The following is a 12753-nucleotide window of genomic DNA, read 5'->3' as shown; positions in this document are numbered from 1 at the left end:
TACCTCCCGGGAAATGATATAGATCGATTTTTAGATCTGGACAAACACACACACACACAGTTTGACATGTACCCTGTGAAAACAAACAACAAACATGAAAAATGGGGTGCAAACTTTCTTTAAAAGACGTCATTAAAAAAATTACCTCATCCTTCATTTTTTCGTAAAAAAAAGCGTCAGTTTTCTAGGCTTAAAAGAAGTTTTTTTTTTACCACTTTTTATACTGTCACTACACGTCCGCGTCTGACCAAACAAAAGCATGTTTAATTAATACTTTTCTACGTGTATGAAAATGCAATACAAGTACGATGACGTAAAAATGTAATTAACTCGTAAATAAATATATATTTAGACAAATAGGCTTTTATGAGTAGACGCGTTTGTTCCAGTAAGTCGTCAGAAATAATTTGGTTTGACCACTGAAATATTATCAAGAACAATTATAGTCATATCACTTTGTAATGTTCAGTAAAATAATTTAACCTACAGGATTTCTTTTCTCCCTACTTCGTGTGGTTTTAAAGCTGAAGTGCGTTTTCATACGTCAAGTTTGAACGCAAAGTGCGTTCGTGCTCACGTATCGCACTAAGAAAATCATGTGTTAAACATACTTTTCTATCTGAATAAGAATACAGCGTCATTAGAATGGAATGAAAAGTTTCTGTAACTCTCTTAGTGCCTGTTCTGGGTAAACAGCGTTTGTTTCCGTCGTGTTTTGTTTTTGGAAGTTACAAGATTATGTCTGTGTTTCGTGATACTGAGACCCTTTATTGCTTTATCAATCACCCTGAACTAGGATGTTTAATTAAGTGACAGTCATATTTTCTTTGCTGTTCCGGAACTTGGTATGCCTCTGTATAGGAAACCTTTCTAGAGCGAGGGTCTCAAGTAAGTAATATCAATACTAGATTCAAAACATTTAGGGGGCTGGAGCCCCTGTGGTCCGACGCTTTTTCTTTGTGACATACAATACTTTCATTATTACCAACTTGTGTTTACATTCCATTAACCAGTTTGAGCAGGTCCCTACGTTTACTCCAGTTCTGTTTAAAGTCGTGTATATTTTTAATCGTTCTCAGTTCGATGTGTTTGTTCTAGAGCCATCAACAAGTATTGAGTAAGGATTTTTTATTGGTACATTATACATTAAAATCTGCCATTTTATATGTGATGGTGAATACAAAAAGTTACACAAAAATCGATAACAAGACATCCAATGTGAAAAGTAATAGCACTGCAAAATAAATCATTTTTTCTAAACAGACACTTCAAATATACAATACTTTGGATCCTCATCACTCCTCCTTAGCTTCTTCTTCCATTTATCAGACAAATCCTTCAGTTCAGTTAGTCATCACTAGTCAGAACTTTCAAAAAATTACTTTTTATGGAAGTAACAAAACACCTTCACTTCATTTTACTACTTCTGAACCTTTAGGTAGACAAGTTTAAATTCTTTGTTCCAAAAACAGCTAACTTTAACTAGTAAGCTTCAGCTTTCATTTTTTTAATGTTTCTATCATAGATTAGGAAACCTCCCCTGTGAATTAGTAATTGGGTACACTCCACAAAGGACTTGAATTAGCCAAGAGATGTTAAAGATGTTTTATCCATCAAGTCTCATTCAAAAAGACCATATTTTCCAGTATGGGTTTAAAAAAAAAAACGTGCATTATAAAAAATGTTGGAATGTGTAAAATAATGAATTATAAATATTAGCCAACTTTTTTTTTTTTTAATAAAACTAAAGGTGATGTTCAGGCTGTCTTGTTGGCATGTTCAACTTTAAAACAATCTAATTTAATTAACCAAAATATAATTTCAAAATGATTATGACAGGAAAAAAAATAATCTTACATTTTCACATGCTTTACAAGGTTTTGATTAATCTGTTGGAACACACATACAAACATATGGACATAAAATACTAGTAGCTTTGTGTTGCAATAAACTATTTCCAATTTCACCTTGCAGCAGTTTAAACTAGCTTTTTCTCCTGTATGACTAGGCTTAAACATTTCTAGAGGCAAACTCTCCAAAGCTACCCAGACAAAAATTGTTATCTGAAACACTTCTCCAAAATCAAATATTAAAAGTTTATCATGCTTGTGTTGAGAGATTCATACAATTGTGAAGGTTCAAAATGAATAATAAAAAGTTAACATAAGATCAACAAAGAAACGGATACGCTTGAGCAATTTGCCCGAGATTAACTCCTACTTTTTTTTTTTCCACTAGTCTGCGAGTTTTCATTAGGCTTAAGAATTAAACTAAAGTGGAATACATGACACAGTGACAAAAACCTTTTTAAACTATAAAACATTCTTTAACCAACATATCAAATAGTTCTTCTTAAGAGCTGTTTTACGTCACAGGTTTATAAAACCACGTACTGATGGACCACCTCGTATAGTATCTGCCCTCGAAGGACTACATCTTTGGTAAAAGCCTAATAAAAAAACACCTCTGGTTTAATAACCAAACAGCTGCAGGTTAAATAAGAATACAATCAAAACATCATTGTCATTGAGTTTTAATCTATTGGGGTACTTTTCCCATGGGTATAAAGGTCCTAAGTTAATCTGTTCAACTTTGTCATTCTTTAAGTTGCTAATGGGCCTTTTTTTTTAGATTTTTTTAACTTTTGTAAGAGATGTTATTTTTGAAAGGAAAATTAAATGTCACAGTTTCTAAGAAGAAAAAAAAAACTATATCTGGCTAATATTTTTCACAATTCAAGTCCTGAAACTGATGCAATTAGTACCTACGTTAAAACCCACATTAAGCTTTGTGAATCTGCATCTTTTACATCTTATTGACATTAAAACAAACAAAAAAATTATTTTCCATGAATGCTTTAAAATACTTTTTTTCTCTCTCACTCTCAATTCGGGGCATTAACTCCAACAGTTTAAGCTCCAGATACACTGAAGAATTATGCAATGGCCCATGAGGAGGAAGAGATGACATTTAGAGTAGCTGCCACAGTTTAGAAAAATTAAAGGAAGTTCACAGACACCAGTTATCAAACTGACAATCAGATGGTCACACCCAGGAGTCTCCTGCTGGCGCCCCCTGGTGATCAAGTAACATGGACTGGGAAGACGAGTCAGGATGGCGGTTCTTCTTCTTGTCACGATTAACTTGGGCATAAAGAGGCTCTACAGGGGATCTCATCTAAGTTTGAAACATTGTAGAAAATTAAAAATTTTACTATGTATTTCAACTGTTAAAGCAAATCTGATTAATTTTTCATTATTTTACTGAATTCAAAGAATACAAACAAAGAACTAAGGAATAAGCTACATTACCAACATTCAATCTTTGCTTAGAACTCAAACTAACCAGAACAGAAAAACAGACTCACAAGGATCACCATAGCACTCTTTTAGGAAGACATTTGTTTTTGTTTCAATGATCACTTTAGAAGCAACCAATGTTTTATAGGTTCACATGCATGATAATCAGATAAACACTGACTTAGGAATGCAATATTCACTGATGCTAGCTGATTTATTTATAGATTAAGAAGCTACTACGATGTAAATGAACATTTTATATTTTTTAACAATTAATATTTTTCTTGTGCACTTTTAGCAAAAAAGTAATAATCAAGAGAGATCGTAAGATATGTGCAAAAACTTTATCTAAGACAAAGAAATTTCGATTGAAGTTTATCTTATACACACATCATACAAACTTCAAGAACACAAATCTCAAGGACTGCTTTTCAAATAATAACCTTGTAAGTTCAAATTAAGCCAATTTCATAAACCCAATATTTTGTTTTTGATACAAATCTATATGTATATGAAAAAACAACATAAAACTGAATGTTTCTTATTACAAAATTAATCGGATTTTCTTCATATCTACATGCTAAAACAAAGTATGTTAGTATTTATTAACAGGCCTAACTTGTTTTATACTGGTTCTAATATTATAATAACTTCAAGTATTTTCTTTTGAGTGTTTTAGAGCTATTTAATTTGACAGATCAAGAAATTTTTCTCAATTTAGAATTTAAGTATTGTTTGTTAGCTAGATTCCATCTACATTCTACCACATTACCCCTTTTATGTGGATTTAAACTAGACTTTAGCTGTAAACTCTACTTTCAAATGAGTTTGATGCGTAGATTTGAGATAGAAAAGAGGATTGGAGCAAGAAACATCAATTAAAAATATCTATATTAGCATTACTTCTTCAGTTACAATATTAAATGCTAATAGCTGGCAAAGCAATGGAATCATTAGGCTTAATATTTTATGACAAATATTTATTTCCTGTTACTCTAAGATTAGTTTTCAGTTGTTTTAATGAATACCTTAGATTAATTTTTTTTAGATCAAGAAATATATACAAGTTATGAATATTTTTTCTGTGAAAAATTTAACTTTTTTTTATATAATAAAGCCATTTTCCTGCTAACTTTTTAATTTAAACTTAAGAGTCTAATGAAAAGATAAATCTTTAGGGAATTATTTTTTAATTTTGTAGAACATATGCTATTAAAAAATTTTGGGGAGGATATGACAACTATAATATTTAAGAAGAAATACAGCACAAGTTTCAAAGTGAACCCTTAACATTATGGGAACAAAAAAATATGCCTGACCTCTCAAGAAAATGATACAAGCTAGAACTGAAATAACACGAAGCGCAAGACAAATAAATAATTGAGACTACACTGTACTGCTAATAAAGTCTACCAAAACTATTGCAGGTTGAGGTAACCATTTGCCATTGATAGTTATTCCTTATTACTGTCATGCAACAAACAGACAAGACATGAAGAGAAAAACCACCCACCAAAATCAGTATTTTAAAAGTGACTTGGAAGCAAGACTAGAAGCCATGAGGTGGAGGCTAAGACAAATAAAATATGTTAGGTATGAGAACAGTGCATAGTACTAACTTAAGAGTGAGGTGAGAAAGGCATAATAATGACAGATAAAAACAGGAAACATTTGAAATCTAATTGTTTTTATTATCAGTATATATCTAGTTTAAATATTTAACAGAACTAATCAGACATTGATATGGGATGTATTTTTTAATTACTTATTTACATTTTCCATAATGGTTAGTTCATTTTGTACCCTATTATTTTCTTTTAATTAAAATATAGTCTTAATTAGACACACACATTAATTTGTGTAAATTACTGTTATGAGATACTCAGAATTTACTGCATCTCTAGGCATATTTAAAAAGCTATGAAACTGTTTGATAATACAGATCTGATTGTGTATTCATCACTGTAACGTACATAAGCATTGGATACTACTGTTTGGAAAGAGTAGTCATCCTTTTTCAAATGTTCCTGTATAACTGGAGTAACACAGATGGAAACTTTACGGCAGTACTTATATAATGAAACCTCAATCATCTTTCAAAATTATATCTAATGACCTAGATTTTAAAACACAAGTACTTAGTTTAATGGTTAGTGAATATATTAATAACTACAATTACAATATTTGTTATCAGCTTTACCACTTACAATTTTACTTAAAGTACATGAAGTCAGCCGAGATTGGTTAGCATATAATTCAGGTTTCACTGTACATTTGGTTTACTCCACGCACACAGCTTTAATTATACAGCTTAAACAATGAAAATAATCTAGTTTAGGCATAGCATCTTAATGTGGCTTGAGTAAGAGTTTAGTAAACATGTACATATGGATGAGTCAGTAACTCACTGGAGCAGGTGGATAAATAGGTACTCCTCCAACAGGTGGCCGGTGGTGTGGAAGTTCAATAGGATGGGCTAGGTCATTCATTGGGTACTCTTCAGCCTAAATAAAACACACAAACTATTCTTATGAATACAAACAAAAAACAATTCAAACACAATAATATTATTTATAAGTTTAACTTAAATATTTTAATCTAAACTATGTAATTAATTGATTAATTTTCACTGTAGCAGGTTTTCTTAGTTACTTTACCCATGACTTGTAAATTATATGACACAAGAATATGTTCATTTCCAGCTACAATAGTTTTAAATAGTCAACTGATAAGAATGTTTCTTACTAACATTAAGATGTGTGGACAGTAATTAATAAAGATTCTGATTGTGTAAGTAGGTTCTTAAAGCTATATATTAAATTTAACTTAAAAGTAAAATTTCAGTGTACTTTATTACAAAATTATATTATTACCTGATTGTACACACCCACTGAAAGAAAGAAAAAATAAAATGATTTAACATTATTCTTTAACCCTACTCATTAAATTAAATCACACAAATTTAGGCCAATAAAAGAAAAACTAACGAAGAACACAAATTTTCTTCCTCCAGTCTTATTTACCAATAGAACAGAGCTTCATGTTAACCAAAAGTTAACAGTTTAACGAATATCTTTCAAAGCCATTGTTAAGAATCGATTGTATCAAAGCACTAACACTAACATTTGTTCCTGAAAGATTGTCTTCTAGCTTCATAATTATAATCCTTAAAAATCATATCTGTTTAATTACTGACAGATTCTGAATTAAAAATAGTTGTCTTTATACCAATTTGATGATCTGATCTAATTCCAGTTTTAGTTTAGTAATTATGTTTAATTATTAAAGCATATACAACAGTTTAACATTATTTCATAATTAAAAAAGCTTGTAAAAACAATTTACAAAAATACTATCATATACATATTTCAATCTTACACTTGATGCTACATAATGTAATACAATTGTTTTTGAAAAAATATATTTCTTAATGTAAGTGGATTTACTTTCAGTTCTTTTAACATTTAATGCACTGGCTCAGAACAAACCCAACTTTCAATACAAACATGCCTAATGCTGATACACTAGATAAAAATAAGAAGAAACATATAATGGAAGGTTATTGTGTAAATTTGAAACATAAATGCTTCGTTTTAATTCAAGGTTTCCGTATGTTTATGATTGGAACTTTCCTCCATTTGTTGGAAGCTCCAGTCAACAAACATTTTTCTCAGTTCTAAAACCCAGGTCAACTGGGTTTCAACCACTGATCTATAAATAGATCAGAGATTTCAACACTCAAGTTCTTAGTTGAAGTATTATAGTTTGTAGAATTTTGTGCAAAGCTACTAGAGGGCTCTTTGCACTAGCTGTCCTTAATTTGAAAGCGATAGACAAGATGAACAGCTAGTCGATATCATTCATCACCAATTCTTGGGCAACTTTTTTACCCACAAATAGTGGGATTGACCACCATATCATAACACCCTCACAGCTGAAAAAGTGAGCACAGTCAGCAATGGATTTTGATCCCAAAATCAGTAGATTATTAGTAGTGTATCCAGTAACCATCAAGCCTGAAATATTATAGCTGAATGTTTCATATGGTGAAATTATTATTACACATTTCTACTACTTGTACCCTGTAACATGTTAATTAAAAATTGTCCACTTTGTTTGTTGTGTTGCTTATTAATAATTCTAACAATTATTAATGTGACAGAACATAAATAATGACACTACATGGTAACACTCTTTTGTAGTTCATAACTGTAAAAAAGAACACAACTCATACTTTAGCTCATACTTTTTGGTTTATTGGAAATGATGAACAGTTGTGTCGAGTTACAAAAAAATGCATGTGGAGTAGCAGTTAACACAATTAAGTTACATTGTTATACATATAATCATTTGTTGATTTTACATAATGTTTTTAAACTAAGGGTTGTGGCATCAACAATGGTTGTGCATTTTATATTAACCAACTGAAAAAAAAGTTACTTCATTTTTTTTATTTTACAGCTCTTTACTTTTTCAGCAGTATATCCAAATGCACTATAAAACTATACACCATTTTCTGTTTACCTTGTCCTCCACGTGGAAGTGTTCTATCTTCATACTTGGTTCCACCTTGTGTGCTAATTGGTCGACTAAGAGTGCTATTAGTGCTGCCAGTAGGAGAGGCAGAACTACGAGCAACCATAGTGCGTGTAATAAAATGAGTTTCTTTCCAACCTGATCTTCTGTACACTTCTCGCAGCTCTTGATGTTGCCACATGTTGTAAAGCAACTAGAATATATAATCACAAAATTAATCATTGTAAAATCATTAGTATAACAAGTGATATTAATTCTGCATAAAATAGAATCACAAAATTAATCATTGTAAAATCGTTAGTATAACAAGTGACACTAATTCTGCATAAAATATAATCACAAAATTAATCATTGTAAAATCGTTAGTAGTGACACTAATTCTGTATAAAATATAATCACAAAATTAATCATTGTAAAATCGTTAGTAGTGACACTAATTCTGTTTAAAATATAATCACAAAATTAATCATTGTAAAATCATTAGTAGTGACACTAATTCTGTTTAAAATATAATCGCAAAATTAATCATTGTAAAATCGTTAGTAGTGACACTAATTCTGTTTAAAATATAATCGCAAAATTAATCATTGTAAAATCGGTAGTAGTGACACTAATTCTGTTTAAAATATAATCAAAAAATTAATCACTGTAAAGTCGTTAGTAGTGACACTAATTCTGTTTAAAATATAATCAAAAATTAATCATTGTAAAATCGTTAGTATAACAAGTGACACTAATTCTGATAGAGTAATGGCAGACAGAAAAAACAAAATGCCATAATTCACATTAGATGTAAATAAAAATGGTCAAATACAGAGAAAGATACAGTTTCAAAAATTAAAAACTTGTTTTCTCATGTATCAAAGGGAGCTGGAATGAATTACGAATTGGGAGTGGAGCAGCTTGATGAGGAAACTGGCTTGGTAAAATGGATTACTTATAAAGTATTTCTAGCTAATCAAAATCACTAAGAAATATGTGCACACAAATATTACACATTTAGAAAAAACAGGTTTATTTATCATATAAAAAAGGTTTATTCGGCATCTTTTTACTGTTAGTACGTTGCCATGTAAAACAGTGCAATTTATAACCACTGAAAGATTACTGTTTGCCCTTGTTAAAATGCATTTTGAGTTCATTAAGGTAATGTTTTCTCACAAAATCAAATTAGGAAAAACTAAAATACTTAACATCAATCAATTTGATTTTAAGACAGTGTAATCATAAATTAGATAAAAATAAAAAAACAGAAAATACCTTATCAGTAGTTTAGAGCAGAACTACCATTTTAACAAGCAACACACATACTTACTTGAGCAGTAAACTTGACTACCCGAGGGGAAAATTTCCCTCGTTGTTTTGTTATGTAAGTTAACCTCTCCACCCCTCCTGCTTCCAACAAAGACCGAGCAAAGTCACTGTTTTTCACAATTACTTCATTCAGCGTTGCAAGCACAGCAGCAACTGTTTCATTTGATGTACCAGCATCATGGGCAGAGCTACTATTTGGAAGTTTCTGAACCAAATCTCGCATGGCATATTTCCCTAAAAAAAGACATGTTATCTTGAGTTAATTTTTTTTTCAATTGGGTACTGGCTGATCGTGTTGTTAAAATGTAAACAAAAATTAATAGGTTATTTTCATTAGGTTGGAAAACATCAAAAACTTTACCAGTTCTTTTCTCATCCTGTTTTTTTATACAATATGTCAGATTATTACACTTAACCAAAAATAATATATTGCAAAGAAATTTTAACAAATAATCTATTGAAGTTTAAGCTGAATATCCTAAACAATAAAGTTAGTTAATTATATTACACAGCCAAATAATGCAATTACTTTTGTATGGACATTTAAAAAAGTATTCTTTTGAAATAAATAAAACTGCTTGTATATTCACTTATCTATCAAACATGACCACCATTTTTTCTTAACAGTTTTAATATTTTAGTGTAAACAATTTTTGCTTTCAAATTACTAATAACTTCTGATCAAAAAAGTAGTCCATCACTTAAAGAAGCCAAATTTATATAAAACTAACAAGAAGCAACATACATCATAAATCAACACACAAGAAAACAAAACATATAAGGATTACAACTCATTGAATCATCAATTGGATACCCTCCTTGTGAACAATATTTTCAGTTATAATTCCAATAACATCTCCCAAAATTCAGCCAGATATTAGTTTAGTCAAAAATGCATATGCCTAGGTCACAATTTAAAAATGAACTAGATAAGTATAAAACTTTAAATATTCACTGGTGTTTTAAACAACATAACCAATAATATCAATTAAAACTGTGGCCTCAGTTTTTTTTTTAATACTTAACATTGCTAGAAGAAATGTTAATGATAAACTTTACAATTCCACTCTTTCTTAGTTTGTAATTTTATAATAAAAACACACATTTAAAATTTTTTTTTACCTATAAGTTCTTTGTTCCTTTGGTCCATAGCAAGGTTTCGTAAAGCAGTAGCAACTGCACACACAACCCTATCAACTTCCATCCGTAACAGCTCCACGAGAATTGGTAACCCTTTTTCCTTCCTTACAGCTGCTCTAATGTCTATGCTTGGCTGTGTGTCAGTGTGTTGAGAATATAAAAAACAGGTAAAAATCATCACAATTTTGGAATTGGTTGTAGAATTTTAATTTGATCATCAGTTTTTTTTTAGTTGTAAGATATCAGCAAGTACAGTTCTAGTTACGCACTCAAGCTAATGTTGAATACTGTAGTTGAAGTAAACGTACATTCATATAACAACAGTGGTAGGGCTTCGACTCTTATCTGGGTTTACATTTCAATAATTACTCTTATTTTGGATTTTAAACATTATCCACTTTCAGAAGTACATACCCACACACTTATAGAAGATTTGCTGAGTTAGAGCATGATCAGAGTTAACTCCTTTTTCACAATTGGCTGTAAATATTATCAGAATTAACTACTCTTTCACTATTGGCTGTAAATATTATCAGAATTAACTCCTCTTTCACTATTGGCTGTAAATATTATCAGAATTATCACCTTTTCCACTATTGGCTGTAAATATTATCAGAATTATCACCTTTTCCACTATTGGCTGTAAATATTATCAGAATTAACTCCTTTTCCACTAATGGCTGTAAATATTATCAGAATTAACTCCTTTTCCACTAATGGCTGTAAATATTATCAGAATTAACTCCTTTTCCACTAATGGCTGTAAATATTATCAGAATTAACTCCTTTTCCACTAATGGCTGTAAATATTATCAGAATTAACTCCTTTTCCACTAATGGATGTAAATATTATCAGAATTAACTCCTTTTCCACTAATGGATGTAAATATTATCAGAATTAACTCATTTTCCACTAATGGCTGTAAATATTATCAGAATTAACTCCTTTTCCACTGATGGCTGTAAATATGATCAAAATTAACTCCTTTTCCACTGATGGCTGTAAATATGATCAAAATTAACTCCTTTTTCACCATTGGCTGTAAATATTAACAGAATTAACTCCTTTTTCACTATTGGCTGTAAATGGCAAATAGGTGAGAACTAGTGGACTATAGAAATTATAATCAGGATCAAATAAAGATATTAGTCTATTATTGCAAGCAAACTTTTGGAATAAAAGTTAAATCTCCTAGCTGTGGAATCTTACTTCTACTTCTCTACTGCTAAAATGTACTGTACCATTCATGCTATGTATTTTGTACCTTGTTTGATAGATGGAGAGGTATATCAAAGTGTGTGTGTAATCAATAACTTACCTATTCATGAGAAAACAAGATTATAAAGACACAAAAACGTTTCTTTAAAGTAGCAGATACTTACTGTATTCATTGTGAAATTTCATAATCACTTCTCACAGACAAACATACACAGGTTCTCTTCCTTTCTAAACTAATATTAACTTCCGATTACAGCAAGCTAGCTACTTAGATAAAAGACATTCTAAGGCAACAGATGACTAGACTATTCTGTTTCTGAATAAATATGGAATCATACCTGCCAATAACAAGCTGCTAAGTTCTGGATACTTCCAGCTGCTGCTTCTAAAGTTTCAGGATTTGAACATTCAGATAGCAAGGACAGGTAGGAATGAACTATTTCTGGTTGCCAAAGCAACTCCATTCCTCGTGCAGGCTGAGAATTGGGTCTTGGCATGTTTGTAGCCATCAATTCTTTCTTTTGTTTTTCTAGGTTTTGTGCTTCTTTCTTCTTCTTACTAGCACCAAAACACCCAAGGTTGTCACCAACTAAAAATAAACAGGGGATAATTTAACCACAAAATGTTGGTATAAAAATGTTAAACATTTCTCAGAAACTGTTGTTACAAGGTAATACAAAAAATTCCATGAATTTTCTGAATTATTTTGAGCAACATTCATTCAATACCATGTTTTAATGTTTCAAAGTTACCCAGAACTAATCCACAGTTAAAGATGTAATAAAATGACACTTCACCAACTGAAAGATAAATGTCATGTCTTTGAAGAGTTTGTTTTGTTAATTTCATTATCTTCTATAACTTCCATTACATTTCTTTCAGTCAATAATCATACTCGCACGACTTTCCCGTATAGCGAAAACAACCGACTGCATCATGCACATCAAGAACATTTTAAAAGCTAGTGCTGGCTTTATGAGTGAAATGTCACATGGTATACATTGGTGTGATGAACATCATGTGTACAATTGCTAACCAACAGGAAAACTGTGGACATGCTTTTATGTTGTGTGTGTGTGTGTGCACGCACGCACGCATATATATATATATATATATATATATATATAGATGTACACATAATTAGCATAACACTTTACAAAGTTGTCATTTACTGGGGGGAATCCTCTGATTTTTATAAGGAAATAATACAGATGACACTAAATTCACAAGTCATTTATACACTTA

At 30.7% G+C, this 12753-nt stretch overlaps 1 protein-coding gene across 5 annotated transcripts in view; it reads right to left on the bottom strand.

Moving 5' to 3' along the window:
• Nucleotides 1-1113: 1113 nt before the first annotated feature.
• Nucleotides 1114-12753, bottom strand: part of LOC106461498 (catenin delta-2-like) — a 129027-nt gene continuing 117387 nt past the window's right edge. For 4 of the 5 annotated variants that reach the window (XM_013921319.2, XM_022388472.1, XM_022388473.1 and 1 more), the window contains 7 exons: nt 11847-12097; nt 10272-10422; nt 9151-9383; nt 7824-8028; nt 6173-6189; nt 5708-5803; nt 1114-3177 (listed from right to left, as the gene is read on the bottom strand). In XM_013921319.2, the coding sequence (XP_013776773.1) occupies nt 3046-3177; nt 5708-5803; nt 6173-6189; nt 7824-8028; nt 9151-9383; nt 10272-10422; nt 11847-12097 (1085 nt within the window). In that variant the 3' untranslated portion in view covers nt 1114-3045. Of the gene's footprint in view, nt 3178-4812; nt 4870-5707; nt 5804-6172; nt 6190-7823; nt 8029-9150; nt 9384-10271; nt 10423-11846; nt 12098-12753 lie in introns of all 5 variants that reach the window. The other variant, XM_022388474.1, reaches the window with a different exon arrangement.

This window comes from Limulus polyphemus, unplaced genomic scaffold (genome assembly GCF_000517525.1).
Source record: "Limulus polyphemus unplaced genomic scaffold, Limulus_polyphemus-2.1.2 Scaffold972, whole genome shotgun sequence".
NCBI lineage: Eukaryota > Metazoa > Arthropoda > Merostomata > Xiphosura > Limulidae > Limulus > Limulus polyphemus.
Note: the sequence above shows the minus strand (reverse complement) of the source record. Positions and strands in the feature narration are given on the sequence as shown.